Consider the following 14,059-nt stretch of genomic DNA (forward strand, 5'->3'; position numbering starts at 1 on the left):
TTAAAATCTACCTGGAATTGATTTTATGCATGATATAAGGCAGAGGGTCCAATTTCATTTCCCCCATATAGCTATTTAGTTATCCCAACCCCATTTGTTGAAAAGACTATTCTTTCCTCCAAAAAGACTGTTCTGCAGTGCCACCTCTGTCATATATAAGGTAAGCATACATATATGTCTGTTTCAGGGCTTCCCCAGTGGCACAGTGGTTAAGAATCTGCCTGCCAATGCAGGGGACACGGGTTCAATCCCTGGTCTGGGAAGATCCCACATGCCATGTGGTGCCATGCACCACAACTACTGAGCCTGCACTCTAGAGCCCATGAGCCACAACTACTGAGCCCACATGCCACAACTACTGAAGCTCGCATGCCTAGAGCCTGTGCTCCACAACAAGAAAAGCCACCGCAATGAGAAGCCCGCACACTGCAATGAAGAGTAGCCCCTGCTCACTGCAACTAGAGAAAGCCCGTGCGCAGCAACAAAGACCCAATGCAGCCAAAAATAAATCAATAAAAATAATTTTTTAAAAAAAGTGTTTCTATGCTCACTCTTCTGTCTTAATTGCTATAGCTTTAGAGTAAGTTTTAATATCTGGTAGGGCAAGTTCTTCTTTTTCAGGGTTGTTCTTGACCCTCTGAATTTCCATATAAACATTTATAATCAGCTTGTCAAATCCATTGCTGAGATTTTCACTGAGATTGCACTATATCTAAAGATCAACTTGGGAAGAATTGATAGCAGTCTTGTCTTGTTCCAAATCTAAAGAGAATGCTTGTGATGTTTCACCATTAAGTATAATATTAGTTGGAAGATTTTTTGTTAACATCTCTTTAAAGTTAAGGAAGTTTGCAGCTATTCCTAGTTTGCTAATAGGTTTTATTATAAATAGATGTTGAATTTTATCAAATGCTTTTCTGTATCTATCAGGGTGGTATGATTTTTTCCCTTTAATCTGTTAATACAGTAGATCTTACTAATTCATTATTCTCATAATTCATGTTAAAACACATACATATTATCTTTATAAACAATCAAGTATTAAGCAAAATATTTGATAAGCATACAAGTTATACAAAAGTCTACTTTTAGCAAACAAGAAGAAAAGGATTTAGTGCAATGAAAAGAACAGTGACTAGAAAGTCAGGGGTAAAATGATTGAAGCCTGTAAGTAACTGGGTTAGGCAAAGCTCTTAACTTCTTTAGATCTCCCTCTCCACATCTTTAAGTTGGGTAGGACAGTACAGTTATACTTCCCCAATAAGTATAAATATAAAAGAATACATGGGAAATAATTTTAAGAAACTTAAAAATTAACAAATATGTTAAGTCTCATTATTTTGACAGCTTAGGGAGATAGGTTGAGCTCTATGAAATTGCTGATATTCAACCATTTTTCACCTCCACAAACGGCAAGTTCACATGATTCAAGCTAACAATTATTTTTAGAAATGAATTAAAAGTTTAAAGTCTTGGGCTTCCCTGGTGGCGCAGTGGCTGAGAATCTGCCTGCCGATGCAGGGAACACGGGTTCGAGCCCTGGTCTGGGAACATCCCACATGCTGTGGAGCAACCGGGCCCGTGAGCCACAACTACCGAGCCTGCGCGTCTGGAGCCTGTGCTCCGCAACAAGAGAGGCCATGATAGTGAGAGGCCCGCGCACCGCGATGAAGAGTGGCCCCCGCTTGCCGCACCTAGAGAGAGCCCTCGCAAAGAAACGAAGACCCAACACAGCCAAAAATAAATAAATAAATTAAAAAAAAAAAGTTTAAAGTCTTCAGTTATCACTTCAAGTGATACTTCCCCTGTTTTCTTAATTGAGCTGTCCTCTTTAGTTCAAGGCCATACATGGCGTACGGGTGCAGTGATAGTACTGAGAAGAGTGGGAAACATTACAGGATACTAAGGTATCCTCATCGCAAGCTCTTGTCACTTGGTCCTTGTATCCCCATGGATAGCTTACCATTTCTACCCCAAAGCATATACAGTGTTTTGGCAAGAACCTTCATGTAGAATTTGAGAGCCTATTCACTACCTAATGTTAAATACATGTGATTTTAAAACCTCAATATACAATAATGCCCTTTCAATTTTAAAATATCAATATTATGAAACAATGTTGCATTGGATTTATGGCATTTCAGAGGAAAAGTTGCACCACTGTATTTTATTGTTCTTCCTTTTACACATCCCCATAGTTTACAGTACCTGGCCAGCGTATCTAAAATTTCATTCCTCATGTAGTTGTTGCAGCAAGTATTCTGATCAACAACGTCAACAGTCAGAGGGGGCCATTTGTTCTGCTGAAGTGAGGCAAATCTATTCCGGGTCTGAAATTCTCCAATCCACAAGGTAATGCTGAACCAATCATGGCGAGCTGTGAGGTATCCCCAGAGGGCTTCGGGAGAATATGATTTGTATTCTACATTAAGAAGAAAATACATTTTAAAATAGCAATGAATGATGATTATTGACACAAAGCTCAACACTAATTGAGTAAATATGATGATCTGGACAAATATCTATATAACAGATGAATTATTCAGGCCCTCTGCTTCTTTTACTATTTTCCTCTTTTGTGGTGTTGTTCATTTTTTTTTTTTTTGTGGTGTTGTTCATTTTATAATCGATATATTAGCCCTCTTTTCCCTTTTCTTTTCCTTAATATAAATAAAAACTCTGGCTGTAATAATAAACACGAATTTGACACCCTATGAATTACCACTGTTTGCCAGTGTTAGTTATTCCCCAGAGCCCTGGTATGATGCAGATCCTCAGTTTAAATAGGAAGAAACAAAAGACTATTTGGAAAAACAAAGAATGTCACTCTGAGGCTGGGAAGAGAACTCTTAGCCTTGAAATCTCAATTCACTGAACCACGTGACTTTTCTCTTTCGCTATCACATTATAAATCCCTTACAAAAACCTCAAGAATAAGGGCTCAATCTCAATGTAATGACTTGCATTTTAAAGTAACTGAATATATTTTTTCCCCAAAAGGAATTCTAAAATGAGGACACACCAAAATATTCAAATACCAATGCCTTATTTAATCCTCATTCACTATGCTCAGATTTTAGGCTCTTTCACACTTGCCTTCTGGACTTATCCTGGGGAGAAGGATGGATTCTTGTGTTAGTTGATTCCACCACTGAGCCCAAGTTAACACAATTCTGTGATCTTGCTTGTTAAGTTTATCTGTATCTTTATGATCATATTTCAGGAATGAGTCCAAAACAGACTTGTGCTTGAAAAAATCTTGTTCCTTTATCGAATACCTAAAAGAGTGATAAGAAATTTTTTTAATTTTGGAGGAAAAAGCATCATTCCTTTTTCTCTGTTCAAGAAGTTCTACTCTTTTGGGGAACACAAAATTCAATACTCTTAATTTTGTATTTATTATCTTAAAAATATATATCTGATTATGCACATATTGAAATGACAGGGAATTCCTAAGTCTCTTCTAGATGATACAAATTTTATCTTCATAAGGAATGTAAGCTCAGTTCCACATAAGAAGGCCATGCTAACAGTTATAAGCTAAGCCTTGTCTACAATATTCTTCCCATGTTATAAAAAGGGGGCTAATGAGACTACCTGGGAAAAGACTGGATCTGCATATTTTCTTGGAAATATCCTGAATAAAACTTCTCAACTTGATGCACGAAGTCTATAGTTCTTTTTTCTTTTTCAGAAAAATAATTTTTTTCTTTTAAAATTTCAACCTTGAATAAAAAGTAATTTAAAAAAAAGTAATTAAAGCAGTGACCTCACAAAAATCAAGAACATTTGCAAAACAAATGTCATGATTTTAAATGTCATGTAAGAATTGTGTTTTGCATTTTTGAGGCAATGTATGTATTAGCACAAATTTTCCTTTACCACAAATGCAAAATGATCATTTAAAAAGACAAAAGAGTTTTCATACTTTTACTTACTGGGTATTAGTTGAATATTAAAATAATTCGTTTTGAAGTTTCACCAACATTTACTAGAAAATGTAAACTACTTAGTCTCACCTTTACCTACCAAAAAGTCCCGTATGTTTTTATCAGTTGTATAGAAGCATATCTTGAGCAACTGGTCTTTTACATTAAAGCCCTGAAGTAAACATAGAAAATCAAGAAAACTTACATTTTGTAATGGAGCTATTTTGAACATAAATATATGTTAAATACAGAAGTACTCTATTATAGACATACGCCTCGTTAGAATTCCACAACTTTTCAGCTCTTGTAAACATTCATTTTCTACATTTATCATGCATATTTACTGCCTATCCCTAAAGTCCTTAAGGTACTTTGTTTGCCAGAAGAAAGGCAGCACACAGAACAATTTAGGGTAATGCCAGGCTACCATAGTACCAAAACTACAGCTATCTGTTATGATGATTCACTTGAAGACAAAAGTCTGTGTAAATAACAACCTTTACATAGTTTCACTCCTCTGAACTTCCAGAAAGTTACCGTGGGCAAGACCTCAACCATGCAGATGAGGCCCAGATCTCAGCTTTGTCCAGGAACTCCACCTCTAGGACATTCCCTTCTCAAATGAAGTAAAACCATGGAACACAAAGTAAAGGTAAAAGCCATTGGAAAGTTCAAATGGAGATATAAGAGGTCACACGGACAATAAAGAATGTCCCCCAACAAATAATGAGGTCCTGTGCATGCTCTGACATGTGTGAAACCTTTTATGAGAAATACTGTCTCCTTCTAACCAAAGTACCAAATCTAACAGAGAACAAATGATGGAAATTCCAATCAAAAATTTCTTCAAGAAAGTGCTTAGTACCAAAGAATGTTTCCCAGTATTACTGTCATAATTTCTTAGTAAAAGTTACACAAATTTCTTAGTTTGTGACACATCTATGAATACAAATCAATTTTTATATCAACCAGAAATTATATTAAATACATAAGAGAACTTCTCTTAGAGACTTTATGATCAAACAGATTATGCCACTTACCATATTCTTCAAAAGCTCAGAGGCTTCCTTTATATTATTCTTTTTCAAATTGTCAAAGACCAAATCTAGGCCTATTCTAATCAACTCCTCGAGTCTTTGAGCAGAATGACTGTTAATCCTGAAGAAAGTTTGTGCCTCTGGTATTTTGTTGTTTAAAATGGCATTGGCAATAACTTCCTAGGAAAGAAGGAAGGAAGAAAAATATTTGCTTTTTGAGTTCCTCTTTATTATCTTATTATGATTATCAACATGGGACTTATACATTTACTGAGTACCTCAATAAGGGACTTTTACCGAAAACCTTCTACTAGATTTGGGGCTTTGCACAGGAGACATGAATTGACCAAAAGATGGACTCTGCTCTCTAGGAGGTTTTAGACTAGTACAAGAAATGCAAATAAAGCACTGATTATAGTACTGTATGATAAGGGTGATGATATAGGTATCCCAGGGTTCCAGAGAGAAGGGTCCAGAAAAGGAACATCTAAATAAGAGAGATGAAAAGAAAAAAAGGTTTCCTAGTAGAGATGACTGATAAAGTAAAAGTTTTAAAGACAAGTACGTGTTACATACATTTATTGAAAAAAGAACATGTGTTCCAAAAAGTGAGAATATTATATGCAGAGGCATAAAGGCAAGAAACAGTATCAAGCATTCAGAGAACTCCAAATTACTTAATATAACTGGAGAAAAAGCTGAAGAGAGTAGCAGGCGAGACTTGAAAGAAAAGCAAAGGCTCCATCATAAAGGGCATTGTGTGTGTGAGATGGATTTTATCCTGAAACTTATGCAGAGCCACTGAAGGATCTTAAAAGCAAGGGTGATATAATCATATATATATTTCAGGAAGATATACATATTTTAAAAAGAACATGTATTCATATGCATGTTTTTGGAGACAGCGTCCACTGCTTTCATCAAAGTGGACTGTAACCTCCCCCAAAATTAGAAATCAATGAATGTGAGTAAAAAGAACAGAAGACCATGGATGAAGCCATGGAGCACATTAAAAGAGGGGAAAACAGGAAATGAATGAAACCTGCAAAGGAGACGGGAAGAGGGAAGCCCTAAAGAGTGGAAAGAAAATCAAGTAATTTTGGGCTAGAGAATGATTAAGAGACAGAAAATGCAGTCACAGCAGGTACTTCCCTACCCTTCCACCCCAAGAAGAGCAGTCTTGTGAACCTGGCAGCATCTCAGCCTTATCAACTTTCAAACCCTATCAATTCTGATCCTCTGGGTTAAGCTATCCTGGCCTTTGTCTTTCCAATGCCAACACTCTCCAAGAGGTTAGAGGAATTCTTCCAGTCCCTAGTCAGAAAAAAGAATCAGAGTTTGGCTGTATTAACTTATACTATACAAAGAAAGGCAAGGTGATAAATACAGGAAACTTAATTTACAAAATATCTTAACTAGAATCTGAGATAAGACTCGAATATACTTCTAAGCAATAATGTCATAAAATTTTCCTAAGATAGAATCAACAGCAGCAATTTGATTTATTCAAGGGTCAGGCAGAATGCATAAGTCCAAAGTGCCAGGCCCTAGACACTGAAGGAGTGACAGTTCACAATGAGTTTGGGGTCAGGTGTTTGTCCCTGGATCCAAATGGGCAGATCTGGCATAAAGAGGGAGCCTATCTGTGTTCTGAATTAAATAAATGAAACTTGCAGACATAAATTTGAAGTTGTGCCCAGAGATCCAAAAATCTATAAAACCTAAAACCCTTGCCAAAGATTCTGAATCACAAGTGTTCAGATTCTAAATTCTGTTTCTTCTATCATTTTCTCAGATCCTCTAAGTCTGGCAAATAAAAGAAGTGATAATTACTCATATTTACCTCAATGCTGAGCTTCTCCCATATATTGCTCTCCTTTACTTTGGGGACATTTTCATTTACATCATATTCATCTATAGCATCTGTTAGCTTCCAAGGAAACTTTATCATGAAGGTTCGAAGTTCATTAATGTAGCTGGTCAAAATGTTCACTCCTTTCTGTAGATGTTCATCTAGCCCTATGGAAAACACCAATGTGCCAATTTCATATACATAAATGTGTGTGTGTGTGTGTGTGTGTGTGTGTGCGTGCGCACAGACAGAATAAACTCTGAGCTATTATAAAGAAGTTTACAAAATGGCAAAATTCAAACTCAGCGTTTTCATGTCAAACAAAAAAATCTCTGAGCTTTCTCCTATTTACAAGTACGTCCATGTTTTAATATAACCCTTTTCACCCTCTTCACAATGATTAGTTCTTTCTGCCAAATCTCCCAGTATTAAAACCCAATTCACTCACTCAGTTACACACTGACTTTACCCAACCTAAGCAAACGGCACTCCCCGGCTTACGCTCTCTCACGCAATAGGACCACTTATATCTCTGTCCTGACATAAGAATGGGCTAATTATCCCTTTCTTTGCTGCTGTTCTTACCTTCATTGTGAATAAAAAGCTCCTTTATTTGTTTGTTAAGGAAAGACAGTGTAAGATTAAGCAACTGTTCCGAAAAGTGTTTGCTCTGGGTTTCAGAATCATTTTCTCTAATTGCTGAGCAAAGTAAATCCAATGCTGGTGTCAGCTCTTCCACATCTGAGGAAAAATCAAAGAAAGGAACATGAAGAACACCAGGATACTCCCAGTAAAATTAACCTATCCAGAAATACCATGCTGCAATATCTTAAAACATAAGACAAAGACTAATGTCTTATTCTCGAAAAGCTCACAAAACTTTCATGAAGTCTCATTACTTGCAAACTTTAGCTACTTACTCTACTTTAGCTACTTACTCTACTTACTACTAGTCATCATTTACCGGTACTACTAGTAACTACGATTTTGCTGACCAACTACTATATTTTAAATACTGTACTTGGTGTTTTATAAATGCTATCTCATTTATTCCATTTAACAACCTGAGAGGTAGGTGTTATAGCCCCCTTTCCACAGATGAGGAAACTGAGGTTTAGCGAGGATAAATAACTTGTCCAAGCTAATTTGAAAGTACAGACAAAATTTGAATTTAAGCCTGTCTGATTCCAAAACCATTCTCTTAAACACACAGGTGAAAGCAAGGCCCCTGAATCCTCTATTTGCCAGCTTCAAATAAATAAAATGATTCCTGTTTATCTTAGCATTGGCCCCACCTCTAGAATTGTACCTGTGTGAGAATGATGGGAAACATGGATTTTACCCTGAGAAAGCAGGTAAAGTTAGTCCTGTGCTTCTTGTTTCCAGATCCATCCCCACTCTTTAAGGAAAAGCAGTGCAGCTGAGAGTGGAATAAGGAGTAATCACCGACCACCCAACAGCAGAAGTGAGTAATGACCATATAATCATTGATGGAGTCCCCCTCAACACCACAAACCAGGCCTTTCTCTATAAGTTCAAGCAGGCTTAAAAAAAACAATGGAGCATAAAAAAGTTAGCAATTCAAGAGGGAGGAGACCAAACTCTGCACGCAAAACAAAAGAGAATGTTTTTAAAAAATAAAATTTCTAATCCACATTGTCAGTAAGGACTAACGTTAAATTGATAGAAAAAGTAGGTTGTCATTTTCTCCACTGAAGAGTACAAATTGGTGAAACTTTTCTGGAGGATAATTTATAAAAAAAATTTAAGAATGTAAATTGTGTGTCTCTTTGACCTGTGAATTCCACATCTAGAAATTAATCCCAATAATTGTACATATGTGAAATTACACAAACACACTGCATTTATAGCACATTGCCAATAATAGTAAAAATTAGAATCAACCTAATGTGTAATAGGAGTTTGGTTGGGTAAATTATGGTACAGCCCATACAATGAAATTCTATGCCACCATAAATAATAGGTGTATCTATCATTATCAAGAAAGATGTCTGTAACATATTATCAAGTGAAAAAAAAAAAAAGCAGATTATAAAACTTTATGTACAAGGGAAAACACACTTTATTACCCTGTCCTCTAAAGAGAGGATTTGCATGACTACCTGGTCCAAGCAGAAAAGCAGAGCTCCCGTTTATTAAAAATGAAAGCCAAAGTCTTGAAAAGAAGTGTTGCTAATGTAGCAAAAAAGCAGAAGAGTCAGGCTGAGAAGTCTTATAACAAGTCCCAGTCCCCAACTCAGCCAGCTGCACTGCCACTATACATCAATATCTCAGACAACTGCAAGACCTGGAAATTTTTGCAAATGAAGTTTATTCTCTTTTGAATAAAATGCTCTTGAATTTGAAAGATCATCTCTTCTTTGCATACCAAAGATACAAAGCACAGTACAGGATATGAATAATCAACGCATATGATAAGAACATTTATAGATTCTCACAACTATCTCAAGATTCCAGAAAGTAAATAAAATGTTACGACTGACTCCTGGCAAATAAATAAGTCATCAGAAAACACAACGATAATTTGAAAGTGATTAAAAAGGAAAGATGATAAATACAAATGTAGAAGTCTCTACACTACTTACGTTTTAAATATAAATGGGATGGAAAGTGATCAAACTGATCAGGTACAGAAGATTTTGAGGATGGACTCAAAAGATTTTCCTTGCTCTTCAAAAAGAAATCTACTGTGTCCAGCTGACGATTTTCTATTCCTGCCTGAGGTGGGAGAAAATCAGAAAAAAATTACAATAGGAAAAAAAATTGGGATACAGATTTTTTAAACTTTACAACTTAATGTACTAACACAAAGAGACACAGGCTATCTTTTTTTTTTAAGATTTATGTTTATTTATTTATTTATTTTTGGCTGCATCAGGTCTTTAGTTGCAGCACGTGGGATCTTCACTGAGGCATGCAGAATCTTTCATCGCGGCGCACAGGCTCTCCGTTGCAGCGCACAGCCTTCTCTCTAGTTGGGGCATGCGGGTTTTCTCTCTCTAGTTGTGGTGCGCAGGCTCCAGGGTGCGTGGGCTCTGTAGCTGTGGTGTGCAGGTTCCAGAGCACGTGGGCTCTGTAGTTTGTGGCACGCAGGCTCTCTAGTTGAGGCACGTGAGCTCAGTAGTTGTGGCGTGCGGGCTTAGTTGCCCTGCAGCATGTGGGATCTTAGTTCCCTGACCAGGGATCGAATCCACGTCCTCTGCATTGGAAGGCAGGTTCTTTACCACTGGACCACCAGGGAAGTCCCCACAAGGCTATCTTTATCTTGCAAGAGTACCTAAGTTCTAGTGAGGATTCTGACAATGACCATATGACTTGGGGCAAGTCTCTGTAACCTTTCTGAACTTCAGTTCTGCTTTAGTTCTACCATTCTGTAATTCTAACACCATTCAAAGCTAGGTACTCAGGGATCACCCTCACAGTTATCGTCTATTTTAATTAAAATGTTAAAGCAGTATGATAAAAAGTTAAACTGAAAAAGCAGGCTAAATACAGACTCCCATTTCTAAAGTAAGCATCTGAGGAAAGTTTTCTATAAAGAACACGTAAAAATCACAGATTTAAAAATATATATACAGTTGACCCTTGAACAACTCAGGAGTTAGGGACGCTGATCCTCCCGTGCAGTGAAAAACCCATGTATAACTCTACAGTCATCACTCTGAATCAGAGGTTCCACATCCATGTATTCAACCAACCTTGGATTGTGCAGTACTGTAGTACTCACTATTGAAAACAAGTCATCATACAAGCGGACCTGCGCAGCTCAAACCCATGTTGTTCAAGGGTCAATTACGTGTGTGTGTTTATAAAATATACCTTTAAACGCTCAGTTGAACTGGAAAGAAAGAGAAAAATCCTCAGAGAGTATAAACAAATCTCTGACGACCTAAATAAAGCAGGGGCTGAAAAACAGGGCCCACCAACCAAATTCAACTCCTGTCTGTCTTTGTAAATGAAGTTTTATGGGAACACGGCCACATCCGTTCATTTACCTATTGTCAATGGCTATAATGGCATATCTGAGTATTTGTAACAGAAATCTTCCTGGAAAGCCTAAAATATTTATTCTCTGGTCCTTGACAGAAAAAGTTTCCCATGCCTAGCCTAAAGCACTGTGCCTAAGAATCACCTGGAGAGCTTGTTAACATGTGGATTGCTGAGCCCATTCCCCAGAGATTCTGATTCCCTAAGTCTGGGTTGGGGCCTGAAAATTTACATTTCTAATAAATCTGCTGGAGATGGTAATGCTGCTGGTCTGGGGACCACACTGAGAATCAATGGGCTGAAGTTCTGGGTGCTAGGCCAGGCAGGCTAGGTGAGAGGTATTGGTGAAAGTTATGTGTGAAGGAAGAAGAAAGAGGATAAACCTAGGGTCTATGCACAGTGACAATCGCCAAAAGAAGATGAACTAGAAAAATTACTCCACCAGAGGGAGACCATAAACAAACCACACCTTTGCACTAGGTAGTGAAAGGAAAAACTATACTATGTATGGTTAAATAAGAATATTATTGCTCTTAGGAGATATATGTTAAAGTACTTAGAATGAAAAGTTACAAAGTTTGCAACTTTCAAATAGTTCAGCAAAAATAAGAAGTACACATACAGCTAAAACAAATGTGACAAAATGTTAACAGTCGGTAAATGGGAGAGGTAAATGGATGCTCATTTTATTATTTTTATAATTTTTCTATAAATTTGAAAAATTTCCAAATAACACATTTAAAAATAATGACCAAATAGTAATTCTAGAAATTAAAATAATAAAAATTGAAACCAGATACTCAGTGGATGTATTTAATACCAGATTAGATATAGCTGAAAAGAGAAGTAATGAGCTGAAAGAGTGATATAAAGGAATTATCCAAAGACATGAGTTAAGAGAGGTTAAGAGAAACTGAGGAAAGTATGAAAATTCTAACTACTTCTGACTGAAGTACCATTGTGACAACTGGAAAATGCACATTCAATTTTCACACACATGGAACATTTATGAAACTGAGTACTTACTAGGCTATACCTGAGTCTCAACAAATTCACTCGTTTGTATGTGGGGGGAGACTAAGGCCAAAACAATGCTGTAATACCACATCATCCTAATTAAACTCACTACACGGACACACTATGTATAAAGACAGAGGCTTTACAGTCACACTGCCTGGGTTCAAACCCTGGTGCTATTGCTCAGTGTCCAAGTATATCTGTATTAGAATTCACAACCTCTCTGTGTTCCCTCACCCATAAAATGGAAATAATAAACAATATTTATCTATAGATAAGAAAATTAATGAGCTAGCATCTGACTATTAACATTAATATTTAGGAAAAATAACTATAGGAAATAACCTAAGAGTAAACACTATTCCTTCCGAATAATAGATTTGTAAGAGACTAATTTTCTTTTTTCTCCTATTCTCAAATTTTCTACAATAAATATTTTCTAGTATATAAAGGTAAGTTTTTCAACAAATGGTGCTGGACTATTGAATATCCATATGCAAAAGAATGAGGTTGGGTCCCTTCCACTGACCATACATAAAAATTAATCAAAATGCATCAAAGACCTAAACGTAAGAGCTAAAACTATAAAACTCTTATAAGAGTAAATCTTCATGACCTCAGAATAGGCACTCATTTCTTAGATATGACACCAAAAGCCCAAGTGACCAAAAAAAAAAAAAAAACCCCAAAAAACAAAAAAAAAGGTAAACTAACTTCATCAAAATTAAAAACTTTTGTGTTTCAAAGGACACCATCAAGAAGGTGAAAAGACAACCCACACACAGAACAGGAGAAAATATTTACAAATCATATATCTCATAAAGGTCTAGAATATAGAAAGAACTCTCAGAATTCAAAAATAAAAACAAATAACTCAATTACAAAATGAACAAAGGATTTAAGCAGACATTTCTCCAAAGAGATACACACATGGCCAATAAACATTTGAAAACATGTTCAACACATTAGTCATTAGGAAATGCAAGTCAAAACCACAATGAAATACCACTTCACTTTGACTTCAGAGCTAGTAGGATGGCTATGATAATAAAAAATTGGACAATAACAAGTTTTGGTGAGAATGGAGAGCTACAGGAACTCCCATACATTGCTGGTGGGAATGTAAAATAGTGTAACCACTGTGAAAACAGTTTGGTGGTTCTTCAGAAAGTTAAATGACTTCATAATTCCACTGCCAGGTGTATACCCAAGAGAAATAAACACACATGACGACACAAAAACTAGTACACCACCTTTCATAGCAGGATAATTCCTAACAGCCAAAAAGGAAAAACCACCTACGTGTCCATCGACTGATGAATGGATAAAAAACATCTGCTTTATCCACATAATGGAATGTTATTCAGCCATAAAAATGAATGAAGTACTGACACATGCTACATGGATGAGCCTTGAAAACATGCCAACTGAAAGAAGCCAGTCATGAAAGGCCACATTTTTTATAATTCCATTTATATGAAATTGTCAGAATAGGCAAATCCAGAGACAGAAACGAGATTAACTGTTTGGAAATTAGGGTTTGTGAGGAATTGGGAGTGACTGCCAATGGGTATGCTGTTTCTCTTTGGGGTGATGAAAATGTTATGGAATTAGACAGGATGGTTGTATAACTCTGAATATACTAAAACCCACTGAATTGTACATTAGACAGGTGAATTTTATGGTATGTAAATTATATCTCAATAAAGCTGCCACTAAAAAAACAGTCTGGTACATAACATTATTAACTTCCAGTTTTCGACCTTGCTGGGCTGTGTGGTACAGTAGAAAGTGCCCTGATTTTGATTCTAGACCCTGCCTTATTAGTATGGCTATGGGCCACTCACTCAACCCTTCTGAGCCTTACGTTTTTCATCTGTAAAATGAAATGAATAAAAACTACCCAACCCGTCCCATGTGGTTATTTTAGCACAATTTAGAGAATGCATAAAAAAGACTGTTTGTGAACTATAAAATGCTACATAAATTCAGGTATGTCACTACCACAGCTGGATTAGAGGATTGGGGGCTATACAGTAGGAATAAGAGATCACTCCTGCTCGAGCTTTCCATAGCTTGTTTCCATTTCATTTATTCTCATCAGCTTATTGTTGCCTCCAACTCTTGTAACTTTTTTTTCTTAAATAGTGTTTATTATAATCTTTTATCTTTTAAAGCCAAAAAGGGTAAACTGCTAAGCAAAATTAGGGTAACAA

At 36.5% G+C, this 14,059-nt stretch overlaps 1 protein-coding gene across 2 annotated transcripts in view; it reads right to left on the minus strand.

Moving 5' to 3' along the window:
* Positions 1–14,059, minus strand: part of SPG11 (SPG11 vesicle trafficking associated, spatacsin) — a 76,402-nt gene that overhangs the window by 49,912 nt on the left and 12,431 nt on the right. For both annotated transcript variants that reach the window (XM_060149103.1, XM_060149096.1), the window contains exons 8-15: positions 9,425–9,557; positions 7,404–7,559; positions 6,810–6,985; positions 4,970–5,146; positions 4,030–4,101; positions 3,598–3,725; positions 3,097–3,278; positions 2,209–2,422 (exon numbers count right to left, since the gene is read on the minus strand). In XM_060149103.1, coding sequence (XP_060005086.1) covers positions 2,209–2,422; positions 3,097–3,278; positions 3,598–3,725; positions 4,030–4,101; positions 4,970–5,146; positions 6,810–6,985; positions 7,404–7,559; positions 9,425–9,557 — 1,238 coding nt within the window. The remainder of the gene's footprint in view (positions 1–2,208; positions 2,423–3,096; positions 3,279–3,597; positions 3,726–4,029; positions 4,102–4,969; positions 5,147–6,809; positions 6,986–7,403; positions 7,560–9,424; positions 9,558–14,059) is intronic.

Source organism: Lagenorhynchus albirostris, chromosome 1, assembly GCF_949774975.1.
Source record: "Lagenorhynchus albirostris chromosome 1, mLagAlb1.1, whole genome shotgun sequence".
NCBI lineage: Eukaryota > Metazoa > Chordata > Mammalia > Artiodactyla > Delphinidae > Lagenorhynchus > Lagenorhynchus albirostris.